The following is a 15,771-nucleotide window of genomic DNA, read 5'->3' on the forward strand; positions in this document are numbered from 1 at the left end:
CACTCATATTATTTCTTCATCCACTATGTCTGACGATTCGAATTTTCTGGATGTCCTATCCAGAAGCATTTCTCCTTCAAAATCCAAAACTGCCCAAGATTGTGGGAAGCAACTAGTTACATGAGAAAATCTTGATATCAATTGGAAGAATTTTGTTTGTACTGCTGCAAGAAATCGTCTAGACTTGAACACAGTGCTTAGTTTGTTTGACTTATGTAAATTCTGTAATACATGTGTTATTGGGGCATAGTAGTGAAAACATTACCGCAGACCCATTCATCAGTGATCACCGGATGATAAAAGACCATTGTCAAATATTGAAACAAAAGGTTTTTTATCTAGCCATGTGTTAGCCAAGTCCACAAGAAATAGAACACATTGTATGCTCGGTGGAATTCAGTGTTTTGGAACTTAATCTAAATAAACAATGATTCACCAAAGTTATGAACGAATTTCACAAGTCACAATGGAGGCTTTGTGTCCCATTTATGATCAGATATGATTCAACACTAAATCCCTCCACCACAAAAGTTGTAATTTTTTTAAAAATAAATTTGGTTCACCCTCACCCCTACGCCCGCCACACCCCTCTGACTCACAATAGAGCGTGCCACTTCCCACTGCCGTCTGCCACTAGTCTGAATGGCCCTGGAAGTGTTTTTGGACTGTTCCATTGTGGGTGCACTCCCTGGTAGAGGCGACAGTTTTGCATACCAGAGCCCCTCATTCATGGGCAAGGGGTATATCGGGCCTTGTATGCAGACCCTATTGTTCCTGTATTTGCCTTAGAAAATTCCACAGAGTGTGGGAACTTTTGTGAAAACCACCAGCGGGGCGTTACAAGATTGGAGGCCAGTTTATGTGAAGTGTGACTGTGATGAACACACTACTACCACAGACCACAACTGACTAAGTCATCAACAGACATGATGTACCTCTGGTACTATTATTAGATCTGAGAGATAAGCAGTCAAGTACAAGTACACAGATGTTTCTGTGATGGAGTTCAGGTCCTCATCAGATAACAGTCTTGAGATACAATTCTGATTTTCTGAAAGCCTGGACTAGAGTATGCAGCTCACATGTGACCATCAATCACATGTAGTCTGTGCTCCCAGTGAGTCTTTGAAAGTCAGTAACTAACAGGAAATAGTGAAAACTTTTGAGAGATTTCACAATCACTGTGCATGCTGTGTGGAAGTCAGAGTGTTTATAGGTACTGTGCCACAGAGCAAGGTACCGGTATACTGTCACTGTTGAATTGTCATCATCGGTGTACGCTTATACTTGTGAGCTAAGGACCGACGAGTGACCTCCAGATTAGTCGGGTCAAGTAGGACAACTTCTGGTACACGCTTTCAGTGCTGGTGAAGGCAACAATCCGCTGAAACCATCATGTCGAGCTAGGAACTTGGGGAAACATACCTCCCACCCACCCCTCCTCAAGTCCAAGGAATTACCAAGGATTCTACCAGGAAGTAAGGGATTTATTCCAGCAACTCCTCTCTCCGGAAAAAGATTTTTGTCTTGCTGGTGGCTGTTTGGTCTGGATAATTGTGGAAGTCGTAAAACAGTCAAAGCGAGTCATCATGCTGAAGTTTGTGAGTAAGACACCGAGTCCGCTGAAGCCAGGACAACAACCGTGGGACCAAAACAAGCAGAAGTATGGAATGTACATCTTGGATCTCAATCAGAATTATGATAATGTAAGTATTTGGCAGTCTGCAGATCTACTAGAGCGGTTACAAACATCTTTGTCATGTTTGTAGTACTGATTTTTTTTCCTGCTTATAATAAAATTCGATAACATGTTTTATTCCTAAAATAATAGTACAAATTACTTTAATTTGTTTTCATCATAAAATGCCTTTGAGGAGATGGCTTCTTTGAGGTACAAATAAAGGTTCACTGAAAAATAGGGAGGTACATTGTATTGTACAAATATACATTCATGAAATCAGAGAAACCAAAATGCCTTGGGAAAAAAAAAGTGGGTCCTCCAAAACATAAAATACATACATGCTACTCCATCTCATATTATGGCGCAAGGAACTGTTCCTTGTTCTGTGCATAGAGCAAGAAACAAAGTAATATTTCAGGTGTATCATTGCAGCATGATCGACTGTACGGGGAAATACAAATGAAATTTGATTGCAGGAAGTCACATTTTAATTTCTCAATCCTTTATACCAGTTAATCAGTTTCTTGTTTGTTTACATAATTTTCTACTATCTTAAAAATAATCTCAAGTTAATTTGGGCAAACATGTAAAAATAGGAATATGTTTGCTTGGCAGTTGACAAGGCATTCCAAGCATTCTGACTGTACAAATGAAACCCTGGCCATCATAGCTTTGATCAAATCTCCCCTGGAATTGTTTGTTTAGCGTTGATTGATTCATAATTTGACTGGGGGCTGAAGTTAATTAAATACGACCTTGCTACATGTTGTTGTGTGATATAATTTTATTAGGACATTGTGTTTTTGCAGTCAACACGTGAAAAATACACTGTATCTTGCTAGTGCTACCGTTGTTATTAATCAGGATTTTCAGAGATACCTTTTAAATTTTCATTTCAAAAATTCAAAAAGATTACATTTACAGAAAGGTTTTTATATTACGTTTTGGTCTAATTTCCTGTCATCAATTTTTGGACGATATTTTTTGTTCTTCAATGAACTACATTATGCAACACATGTATCAATACATGTGTTGCATAATCTACATTACTTTTGATTGCTCAAGTATGAGAGCCATGTATAGAACTTATATGACTGATCGTTTATTTCCTTATTTTGCTTCTGAGCAACCTCATGTATTGCACAACAAGCAGACGTGAAAAGGGGTTTTACCAGTTACACACTCAAAACTGAATTCCCCATTGAACCTGTTTTCCATGCTGTTTCATCATGGCCTATTCAGCCCAGCTTTAAAAGGGGATACAATAGCCTGAATAGAGGGGTCACCAAACTTAGGGGTGTAGACGGAGGGGCCGCATACATGTATGTTCATTGACTCACCAAAGTGTGCCTGTTGTGTTAGCTGTATGTGCCAAGGCATTTTCATGAGGAAATAAATGAGTTGAGTGAAAGAGTTTCCTGGTACTTAAGATGAATTTGTGATTGTTCATCTTAATTTGAAAATTCCATGAAATAAGATGTATTATTAAAGAACAAAAAGTTCACTGAATTAAACTGGGTGTGGTCTAAAAATTTGGGGTCATGTATTCAGATTTTTGCATGTTTCTGAATTTTTAGAATTTTTACATTTATTTAGTAGTCCAGGGAATATTGGGAATAATATTGGGAAATGATTTGTAAATTCACAGAATTCTTTTAGATAAAGTACCATGTAAATTAATATTTGCATGTTTTTAAGTGAAAAAAAATTGTTTAGAACATGCCTACACGTGTACTTTGGAGGGGATAAACATAAATGCTCTGTGCATGTATTGTTATTCTATGCATGAAGTATATTTAAAAACCTGAGTGCGTTTATTTTCATTTTCCTGGTTGCGTGACTAGCTCTAGACGAAAAATACCTGTGGAAATTAGATTTTCACTTTCCAAATTTGTTTTTCCAGTTTGGATGTAGAATGAACCTGCATGGAGCTTTGTTTTTCTTCAACTCCTTCAACTGTATATTTTTAGATCATGCAACCTTGTAAAAAAGGAGAAAATATCATAGGTAGAGGAAAAGGGAGACGAAAAACATGGACAGAGTAAAAATTAGTACAGTTTTCGTGCGTCATGCTTTTGTTTCTGTGACTTTGATACTGTTTATGTACATATCGGTTTCAATATTTGTTGATTTGAAGCTTCCTTGCAGTATAACTGAAGTAAAAACTTAGGCCTAAACCTTTTGAAACACTTTCTAATAGTAATATTTTAGATTGATTCTGATTAAGGAAGAAAGCATTGGCATTCTTTTGAAGATGGACAAAATATACTAACTGAAACTTCTAGAAAACAGAAACTCCCACAACCAATTCTTTCAGAACCAAGTTTCAGAACCGACACTTCTTCACAGCAGCGATTGCTATTCACAATGCTGTGGGAGAAGAACCGTCCGACAGACAGAGATGATATCATCCAACTTCCTGTCTGCCTCATCTTAGCGTGCCATGCACATCTGGTCGGCCGTGCTCGCGCTGTCTGCTGGAATCATCACCGCCACCCTTCCCCCCAGTATCACTTGTCTGTCTTCGGAAATCGCTCCCTGAATTCTGTAAGCTCTTTCCCATGCCCATATTTTTTTCTCTCTCTAAACCTCAACAAATGGTGTGTGTTGGATCTGGAACGAATTGACCTGTACCTTATTTGGAAGAAATATCGCTGCTATATCTCCCCCTCTTAAGATGTATCATATCTTCAAAACTTTTTAAAAAGCGTGTTTATTTTATTTGGAAGATTTACTTTGAATATTTACATGTACCCAGTCTGGGGATATAGCACCACCGCTTCCTTTTAATGTCATAGGTCAAGTGGGCTCAGAGAGAAAAAAAAAAATTGGAGCACAACTGTCTGGGTTTTCATAATGCGACCCAGATCCGTTATCTCTGACAGGCCCGTGGCTTGTTGATTTGGTGTCCAGGAAGGCTTTTGCTTCCCTTCATTTCTCAGGGCTCTGAAGACATTTCAGAGCTGGGTCCTTGCTCTATGGTTGAACTAAGGAACAGTGCCAAATTTCAAGAATCTCCCGTATTAGAAAATATTGTACTGCACATTATGTTCCCGAGCAAACTTCAGGCTTCAGCAACGAACCCGTCACAAGTATGAAATGGGATGGTGCCGGTAGTTTGGCTGTTGACTTCAATGCGAAGCAATTTGCACAAATTGACTCACGTGTTAATTTCTGTGCCGAGGATAGCTACAAATACATAACTGCAACCGTGATATTTGCTCAAAGCAAAACAGGTACAAAATGTACCAGCCAAAGTCTTAAGCTAGGTGTATTGCTCTGAATGGGTCACAGCTCATTTTCCCCCCCCCCCTTACCACACGACTTACCTAAGCGATGTTAATTTCTCTCTTTAGGAGCATCGTGCAATTATGTAGGCCCTGTTCCTGTAGCCATTACACAGCCCCGGCCCCGTGCATTGGCCCTCACCCCCTACCAACAAAGTGTCAAGGTGAAGACCGCTTGAACTTCACAAATTGAGTTATTTCCGATTCCTGGGCTGCGGCTTAACACCCGGGGGTTTGAGGCAATTTAAAGGGGGAAAAGTCGACAGCGTTTGTGTCATTTTAGGGATCTGGGTTACCGTTGGAAAATCTGCAACATGTGCTTGGTCAGTCTAGGACCACCCTACATTTACCGAATTAAGGGTCCCCAACAGAGTCAATGTGTCATGATATGAATTTCATTAAAAATACTTTACTGACTTTAAAAGGGTGATTTTCTAAAAGCGATGCTTCGCAACAAAACTCTCACATAATTTTAACAATTCTTTTAATTTTCTTTATTTTTTATTTGCCTGCCTTTTCCAAATTGCACAACTTGGGCACCCAGGTGAATTGATACAGTCATTTGAAAATTTATGGCACAAGTATCGGTGAACTAAGAAACAGCTCAAAGCAGCATCTTCAGACTCTGAGCTCAGGACCAAAATTCAGGCGTACCTCTCTTTAACAAGAAACACTCCAAGAACCATAAAATATTACGAGCTTGTCTTTCAAACCCGGACTTCTTTCTTCGGGACCCGCGCCTGTAATCTGGCTTTTCATTCAACGGGTCAGCTGTGCCCAGCGGCCAGACCCTGTCCATGGGTGTGTTGAAGTTGCCCCGGGGCGCTTCCGTTATAAATTTGGGATAAATTTGGCAGACTGCTGTGTGTTGACTGGTGAGGTTTTTTGGGGCAGGAACTGGAAGAAAGGTTGAAGGGGGCTCTCTTTTTTCAAACATAGTGAATGAAAGGGTGATACAACCAAGTTTAAGTTTCTGACGTTTGTAACGTTGGGTAATCAAATGAAATCAAATTAAATCAAGATGAAAGTTTCCTGAGTGATCCCCATTTCCCAGGTTTGCAACATTGTTAATGTTGCTATAGCATCTTGATTTTGGGCGTGATCCCTGGCTGTATGGCACATGGGTTTATGGCTTCTGACTAGCGCCCTTGAACTAAGACATTGAGAAAATTGGAAACCGCTAGAATCGGTCTGGATAGCTCAGTTGGTAGAGCACCGAAATGGTAATCCAGAGGTCACAGGTTCAAACCCGGTTCTAGTCAATTTCTTTGTTCAGCTTTAAGATTAAATCAAAATGAAACTTGTGGGCATGGGCAGAGTTCATAAATTTTGTGTTGACTATGAAAATTAAGTAAATAAAATTGGCCTTGTGGAGTTTGTGGTTTCAAATCAACGTAAAAAAATCACAAAGCTTTTTGTTGAAATACAGACAGTACAATGGGTTTTCTGAGAAACGATGTCTACTTCAATTTGTTGTTGAATTGTACTGTGTGTCTTAGTGGATGTAGTTTTGAAGTTTTTACTTTGGTGGAATGATTAAATGTTGTTTTAACACTTGAATTTTTGCTGTTTCGTCGAAATTGCTTTGTTATTGAATCTTCCTCTGTATTAACATGGCTTACCGTAAAAAAAACACTACATATATATCTAAATCCTCCCATATATTAATTATTCCTTAGTATCCATGTTAGTAAAACTTGAACTTCACTTAACAATCTCCATCAAAACTTGTTCACAGATTACAGTCTTCCATCATCATTGTCTCCGGAGCTAATCAGAAAAATTAATACCGTGCAGATTGATAAGTCAATTCTTTCAGTTTTCCAGAAAGAAAAAATATCATAATTCTCTTAAAGTGCTCGTGGATCCGTGACAAATCTTAGCTGTCAGTAACAACCTTGATCCCTCATTAAAAAAAACCGGACCAAGTTTTTACCGAATATAGTCTTCCATCAACAAAGCCCTACCCAGAAATGCCCATATTTCAGTAACTTGATTGATACATTGTAGACAGACAGGTTCAGGTCTATTGGCTTATGCTTCAGACAAATTCCCAGTAAGTTCTTTGTGGTTTTTCTCTGACAAATCTCGGATTATGAGAAAAATTATGTCCTTTCTCACATACTTTTACCCGATTCCTTCCCAAGGGAAACAGGAAACATGAAGCCCATTTGGGCACTTTTATAATCACCTTGAACGTAGTAAATCAAGAACTTTGGCAGGATTTTTTGAATAACCGCAGAGCTATTTCTGAATGGTGACTTGATATGAGATACATGGGTCTTTAATAGTGGTAATGAGGTGGGATTTGTTGCAGCTAATAAGATTTGTCTTGTGGGAATTGGGGAGTTGCCCTGCGGTGAGCGTGAACAGCTGATGTGCAAGTTCTACATTGATACACATAATCTGCCAAGTTCAAAACAGGATTACTTTTGTAACTCCACTCACTGAGAGTAGACAGTTTTTGTGCATTGAGCCAAGTACATGTACGTTTCTGAGTCAACCACTCTGAACTTGAACTGCTCATTCTGTGTCTGGGAAACTTTCAATCCTGCAGAATCCAAGGAAACGAAAAACTTCGGCCTTGTCCAAATTACACGCGTGTCACACGCATGCATTGTACCAATCATCTCCCAACTTTTGTCTAATATGAGTAGGTTGTGAGGCGAGTTGCTGATGTAGTATGTTGATTTCTACATGTATGTAAATGTCGGCCAAATAATCAGGACTCTGGTATGAGCCATCTGGCCTCCTCGCTGCTTGATGGATGCTCTCATGCACTGATCCCTGCTGTTTGGATGAAAGCCCTCCTCTGTTTTGTATCGGTCATGTATGGCTGGCTCGTTGATGAAGAAGAAGATGTGAATGAAGAGGCTTTGGTCATTGTACTAGTGCACTATCCGTTACAGATGAAATATGGTTATTAGAATGGTCCCCTAAAAATGTAATGCACATGGTCTGTTTGGCTCCATTAGAATTGATGGATTATTGAAAGAAATTGCTTTCATGCAAATCGTTCTTTTCATCCAACAAATTTTAAAACTTTACTCATGGTTGAAATGAAACTTGGATTCGGACATTTACCAAATACCAACCACCCACATTGTCAAATGTTTGCAATTGTGTGCATATATTCCAAATTTATAGTCCATAAAAATATGTGAACACAATAAAAACAATCCCAAAAATGTGTTATGTTTACAGGGTTCAGCTGTGCTTCATACTTGTAGAATACATGCGAAATAGAGGCTTATCCACCAAAAAAATGTGGAGCCATTTTCCATGTCCATGAGACTAGCCCAAAGAAAAACAGTTTCATTCAGGTCTTAATCCTGGTCTTAATTGAAATCCTTCAAAGCATAATCCTCTGTAACGCTTGCTATTCAGTATGTCCAAATTCATTTCTCATTAAATTTCTCACTGCTTTCGTGCTGGTTAACTTTGTTTGTTCACACTGTCTGCTGCTGAAGGTAATTTGACCAATTTACGGAAAATGAAGGGCTTACCTCCTTTGTGGAGGGAAGAAAAGACTCCAATAATAAATGCAGCAACTGATCTTGAAAGGAGAATCCATTACGCCTTGTCTTCCTTCCCAGGAGAGAACACAAATCTTACCAAGGCTTTCCTTCAAAAGTTGCCTTTCTTCATTTAAGTTTATAAACAGGATTGATTGGATAGGAGCTTGTGTTGCAGATACTTATAAATTTGCTGTCCAGTTGATGAAAAGTATGAGAAGGTTATACTTTTTTCACTTTTGAAAAGTAAAAAAGCAATTTATCTTACAACAACAAGGTGTAGCTTTTCTTCAAACAGCATTCCAATTAAGAACTGACCCTTGAAATGAAAAGAATTCTGCAATCACCTCTTGCATATTACATTTACATTGCTTAGATAACGTGATAAGAAATTTTAATTAATGTGAAATGAATTACGCAGAGGTTGGAGGCTACATGTGTTCAAATGGTGTACATGATTAATAAGCTGGGTAAGATTATTTATGTCATAATAGCAAGTCACCATGAAATTATTTCTTACATAGTTTGCAAGTATTGTGGGTTTCAATCAAAGACAACAATAAAGTGGACTGCTTTTCGAAGCAATATTTCAGCATATTAAAGATTAGAAATTATATTACTGAAGCTAGTTTCTGTAGGGGATTGTTGTAAAGTTGAGCAAGTTTCCTTGGCGGGATTGAGATTTAGGATCAACAAGCAAAAATCTGTTCCCACAGACACTATTGTATCCCTTGCGACTCATGAAATATGCATGGTCATGTGATAGAGACCAACATTGTTAGCCTTGAATCAACAAACCATTGCCTATAGTGCGTGCTTGTCTGCAAGGCGCCAACTGAAAGAAAAAGAAACCTGTAGCATAGCACACCTCAACAATTGAACTTTATCGTCAGCTGTGTTCTTTCACCGTCTCCACGGATTGATTTCTAATAAGTTACGGCTTCGATTTCTCTCTGGAGTATAAGATTTCTGTCACTTCAGTGACACACCATCAAAAGGGTTTCTTTTTTATTTAATTGCCGTCTTTAAAGACCCATTGTTGTTACAGTAAATAAAGTGGAGGGTCTTTTGGGTAACGGAGCTGGGTTCTTTGTTTGTTGTGAAGTGGCTTGAGTTTGTTGCCAGACACACAGGTAGATTTGTCTGGTGGATGCCAGGGATGGTGCAAAGGAGGTGGTTTATTGGCCCAGTGAATACTCCTCAACAATAGAGGCAGGTGGGAGAATTGGAGCAGTGTTAAAATTATTGATTTGGTGTGTTATATTACGTATGCATGCTAACACTTGCAGGAAGTGAGGGTGGTATTGTTCAATTGGTTTTTAAGCAGTTACTTAAGTTTTACCATGGAGGAATAATCATGGGTGAATAATCATGGGTTTACGTAGAGTTAAATGGATCTTGGTTTTATATGAGCTGACTTTGCTTTTGTTTGAAAAAACTTTTGAAGATAAAATACCCCGGTACCATGGTTTAGTACATGTAAAAAGAGAAATTTTCATGATGGTTTACATGTATTTGGAAATTAAATTAACATTTGAAAAATGTGGAACCTAATTTTTTATAATTTTTTTTTACTTTTTCTCTTTTCTAATAGCAATAGTTACATCTGAATGCAAATAATAAGAAAAGAAGTTTGTTAAGAGTTGTAATTGATAGTTTTGATGTAACTCTCCACTTAACTTTTGTCGTCTTCAAAAAATGTGATCGGAATGAAACCTCAGATTCGGTTGACTGTTTCTCTTTACTAAAAGGTTAGGAACTCCAACATACTTGTATACAATGTACACGTTTCTGTCAGCCAAGACAGCGGCTTCAAAATTATTTTTAAAAATTTGTAATTTTGCTTTTTTTCAAAGGCCCTGTCAGGATGGAAACATTATTTTTTTGATTCAAATATTTCCTTTCAACCCAGTCAGTAAGCAGTTTGCAGCAGTTTTATTCATTTGCAAATTTGCATTTTGCACCATTTTATACTTTTGGGTCTACTCGGTGTAGAATTCCGGTCGATGTGTCATAATTTTATAACCATATCATTTTGCCATATTGCAGAGAAAGCACTCAAGTCACTGTGTTTCCATATAGTACCCTAACCCTGTGATACAACAGATTGTAATGACATGCCAAAGGATTCGGTCGCTGGTTCTTTAATTGGGTCCCAGGGAGTGTGTCATTGGAAAGGCCATCCCTGACAGAACGCTTTAAGCAGATCAGCATCAGGCCAATATTAACAGATGGCGGTATGATCACAGGTCGGCAGCTCAAAAAGGGGAAAAGCGCTCATGCGTTTTAAGTGGATAGGTCAAAGGTTAAGGGAAGCTGAGGCTTTTGATTGGCTGTTCAAGGCTTGTTCTCACATCATTCAAAGAGCCTAATGAGTTTCTTTTTAAAAAATGCCTACGTAGCTTGGAAGTTTAGCATTCTCAGTTGTCACTGTTTGCCAGCTGGCTGATTTTTACAGTCGATCTGCCAAAAATATGTTGTATATTGATATGACAACCCCCCCCCCCCCCAATGGTTAACCACTACATCAGTTTAAAGACGCATCTGTCTGCAATACAAGCTTATACATCAGCTTAAAATCTCTCTGGTTTTCCACAGATAGCGGAACATGTGTACCCTTACATGTAAGTTTTACCGATAGCCACCATATCGGAATAGTGCAGTGAAGACATACATTTACATGCAGTGTGACGTGTGGGACCATGGTGGGACATTGTGTGCTGCACAAAATCTCCATTTGTATTACAAACTTTCCCAGAATACAGTGCAGTATATCATCACTGAACACTGCTGATCTACAATCCATAAACTTCACCATACAAGTTGTCCCAGTTTGCCTTAACAATTTAGTCGAGCCTCGGGCCGTCCAAAACACTTGACTGGATCTACTGACATTTTACATGTACAAAAATGTCTACATGTAACCGTGGCATTGGCAGCCTGTTTAGACACAGCCTCGCTTTCCTCTCCAATCTCAATAACCATCAATAACTAGAAGCCAGCTTATCAGTTCCATATTCCACAAAACCCAGATTTTAACTACACCCGGAACACACTGTTGAGTAGGCTATCCCACTCGCTCAATCACTCAGCAGAATTTAATGAAATTTTATCACAGGTCAGCCTGGGTTGGAAGCAAATGGGTTTGCCACATTAAAAGCACGGAGACAGTTATATTTATTACTTTTTATTAATTGTTTGAAGGTTTCAACTGAAATTGGTGGATGATTTGAAAATCATTTTTTATTATTTATATAGGTAGATTTTTTCGTGTTCTCCAAAGTTTTTGTTGCAACGGGCAATATAAAAATCAAAGTACAAATGAATAAATTCTGTGAAAAAATGTTTAAATGGAAGGCAATTTGTGTATCAATGTAAATAAAGATGAATATTGTATTGATCTGTATTGCTGTCTAACTTGGCCTAATTGTCATTAATACTCATTTAAAAAGAAACGTAGCAGTGCGACTGTACATTACAAAGAAATGACGATAGAGCACAAGTTTATCTGTTCCCAGATTTCTTGGAAGTTTACCAAAAGCTACAATGTATTTTACATCTGTTGAATCCTGCAGACCTTTTCAATCATTGATGAGATTTCCATAGACTGTTTTCTTCAATTCATCGGCTTTGTTGTTGTTTACTGACTGTGTATTAAACTCATTCAGTCTGACCAGCACCACAGTGCATAAATCAGTCACAGAAACAGACAATGGATGTACAAGTTGTTTTCCCCAGATTTCTTGGAAGTTTTCCAAAAGCTGTTCAACATCTGTTCCTGTAGTGTAGGCCCTTTTCAATCACTGATGTTTACTCAGATTTGTCTGCTTTGTTGTTGTTTACTCATAGAAATTATGAAGGCTGTCAAACTTTCGTAAACAACAATTTTACCAATCTCTGAATAAGAGGCCACCAGAGATCCACTGGTCCGTATTTCCTAAATTTCCCTCCAAAACTTTCCTAGTAACAGTTGTCAAGGATGCATCTTTTTGTCACTGAAACCATACATAACTGTCCCTAAAGAAATCTCTGTTTTCCTTTTGTGATGCTGATTCTGTGCTCAAGGCTTGTTTCATAATCCAACTCGAAGGTTTATGCTTTGGTAGTTTGGACAAAAGGCAGGAAAATCCGTCCAGAAGGTGATTTCTTTCTGTTTTTTTTTTACATTGTTGAATTTTAAGGAATGAAAGTATGTTTACAGTGTGCTTTTGTGGAGACATGCAAATTATTAAGACATTTAATAAATGTTTTGGACATTTAATTAGCACGATACATGTATACTTACAGTTTGTAGTTCAGTTAAATACCTTGCATGGGATCTATAAAGATCTTGAAAAGAAATATATTTCACTAATCACAGATCAAGAAAAGCACATGTATGTACATGTAGATGTACATGTGTACAGTCTGCATGTATTAAAAAAACCAGAAATTTAAAAACCTTGCAAATTTCACAAGGCACAAATGCTAATATACATGTAGCATTTTTTCATGAAAGCCCATAAGCTTCAGTGTGGTTTTGTTGCACAACAGAAATGGGTGCACATTTGTGGTTGGGGACAAAAACTCTGAATGAAGAATGTTGGCATTGACTGATCTGAGGTTGAGTTGAAGTATTGAGAGGGCAGCCTCTGTACTCTGCTACTTCCTCCTGTGCCCCAAGCAACTCTGGTGATCCCTAAAATTGAAATCATGAAAGAAATTCTTTCTTGAATAAGACAAATCCCAAGTCACCAATTCCCTGCCGGTTTTAGCTATTGTGGTCTGTATTTCTTTCTTTGTGGTATGGTCCTGTTGAATAGGAGACATTTTGGTTTACTTTTATGCCGAAAGCAACCGTTGTTAAGTACCCGTTGACAATAAGACTTGAACAATGTTCGACATTCTGCCTCCATCAGATCAAATCAAGTGCAGAATTGAATTGCACTTTGAGGTTGAGTTTTGAAATTGAAAGTAGACTCATTTTCTGATAGTTTAAATTCAGTGAATGATATAGGAAAATCTGGATCTTTTTAACCCTAACAGTCCTGAATCCTCCAATTTTAATATGATTTTGCACACCCCTAGACAAGTAAACATTTTAATACAATTTATGAATGAAGATTTGTTGCAATTTTTATTTTTTTAGTAAGTCATGTTTGCAATGCAAATTTCATTTGAAACACTAAATTTATCAGTATTGTTAGTCCTCCAATAAATATGATGTCATGCGTATGAAGTTTCTCACCACAAAGTAACTTACAGGTATCGCGTATTTACGTACGGTAGTTGCCATGCCATGTAGTACTCATAAGTTGATGCGCAATTCGTCTGCATGTACATGTTTGTACCGGTAACACCATAACTTTGTGGTACACCAGTGAAACATAACTTGTTATCATTAATCTATCTATCAGTATCACTGATTCCTTTCTCAAGTTTATGTTATTAATTCCTGAACTTAAAGAAATCCAGGAAACCTGCCACTTCCATCAATGGTCGTTACTTCTCACTCCTAAGTATGATCTGTGGTTTCCTGGCCTTGAGGCTACACCAGGCTGCTTCTAGCCCAGACTGGTACAGGTACCAGGAATGTTCCCTTGCTCCAATGACGTACTCCCCAGGGCGTCCCCGTTCACAGTGAACTTTAAAGTAATGAAAGTTGGGAGTAAACCGGAACTGATTATTCAGGGAAGAATTATTAATTGTTATCAGTTTTTTGGGATTGATTAGTAATGAAATCAGTGGGAGATCAAGGGCCTATGGGGACTCGAGCTTCTGTGACAGTGATTGGAGTGTCTGGAAAAAAAACACCCAGAAAATTGAAATCAAACATCTAAAACTCATGGAATCTAGTCGTTAGGGTGCTGTATGAGCCATTTTTATGTATCCATCAACAGTAAACCCTCTAATAGTGAAAATGAGAAAATAAAAATTTGTTCATATAAAAATCCCTAACTTCCTAGGGGGTGTGCAAAATCATATTAAAATTGGAGGATTCAGGACTGTTGGGGTTTGTTTTTTCCTTATTGCAAAAAGTGCTGTGACAGAATTTTTTTACACCGGTATATGTAATATTTTGAGTGGAATTCAGCCCTTGTAGTTACCGTATACTGTAGATCTTGTAAAGTACGCGTTCATGTGCACATGTTATTGTTAAAACAGTAATCCCATGCAAATTTTACAAGGTACAAACACCACATAGCATTTAATTTATTAAAACCTACGACCGCTTGTGAGATTGAGCACAACTGAAATGGGTTCCAGTTGTTTGGGTGGGAAAACCCTCGCAATGAAAAGCTTTGGTAGTGACTGATCTAAGGTTGAGTTGAAGTACGAGAGGGCAGCCTCTGTACTTTGCTGCTTCCTCCTAGTGGTGCCTGAAGCAAGTCTGGTGATCCTTAAAATTGAAATCATGAAAGAAATTCTTTCTTGAATAGCAAAAATCCCAAGTCGCCAAATCCCTGCCGGTTTGTGTGGCCTGTATTCCTTGCTCTGTGGCATGCTCCTGTATGTTGAATAGGAGAAGTTTTCTGTTGACTTTTGTGCCTACAGCTGCATTTGTGTAGTAGCCGTTTACAATAAGAGTTTAAAAAGGTTCAAAATTCCTCTTCAGACGGATTACTAGTTTTGAATTTGAAAGCGGATTTACTTTCTGACCATTTTATTTAGTGAATAATATGTGTTTTTTTTATTGACAAATACAATTTTACAAAAAAATGAGATTTGTCCAATTTTTTTTCAATTCATGATTGTGATGTGAATATATCAGAAACAAAGTTATCGGTTGCACAACAAAGTGACGTATTTTGTATTAAGTTGCCTTGCCACAAAGTTGGTGTGCCAAAAAGTGACGTAGTGTTCTGCAAGTCTGTTCTGCGTAATTCTTTGTAACACTGTAACTTTGTGGCGCACCCACTGATAAACTTTGGAAATGTTATCATTAATCTATCTATCACTGATTCCTTTCTCAAGTTTCTGCTAATTCCTGACTTTGTGGAAAGGTGGCCACTTCCATCGATGGTCGTTAATTCTCACTCAGTATGATCTGCGGTTTCATGGCCTTGTACCAGGCTGTCTCTAGCCCAGACTGGTACCGTACCTGTACCAGAAATGTTCCCATGCTCCAATGCTCCAATGACTTACTCCCCAGGGCTTCCCCCATTGACTGTGAACTTTAAAGCTATGAAATTTGGGAGAGTAATGATCTTTCTAGGAATCCATTTTCCTCCACAAGGTTCTGATTTGTGGACAAATCAGTGGGAGACCAGGACACTATGGGGAAGCAACCCATGTGACAATGATGTGT

General features: G+C 38.2%; 1 protein-coding gene across 1 annotated transcript in view; it reads left to right on the forward strand.

Annotated features, from left to right (window-relative positions):
- The first annotated feature begins 706 nt into the window (after positions 1 to 706).
- The window catches only part of LOC119731527 (ras-GEF domain-containing family member 1B-like), a 42,767-nt gene continuing 27,702 nt past the window's right edge, over positions 707 to 15,771 (forward strand). Inside the window, exon 1 of the mRNA XM_038204699.1 lies at positions 707 to 1,706. Within this exon, the coding sequence (XP_038060627.1) occupies positions 1,590 to 1,706 (117 nt within the window). The 5' untranslated portion in view covers positions 707 to 1,589. The remainder of the gene's footprint in view (positions 1,707 to 15,771) is intronic.

This window comes from Patiria miniata, unplaced genomic scaffold (assembly GCF_015706575.1).
Source record: "Patiria miniata isolate m_02_andy unplaced genomic scaffold, ASM1570657v1 HiC_scaffold_24, whole genome shotgun sequence".
In the NCBI taxonomy this organism is placed as follows: domain Eukaryota; kingdom Metazoa; phylum Echinodermata; class Asteroidea; order Valvatida; family Asterinidae; genus Patiria; species Patiria miniata.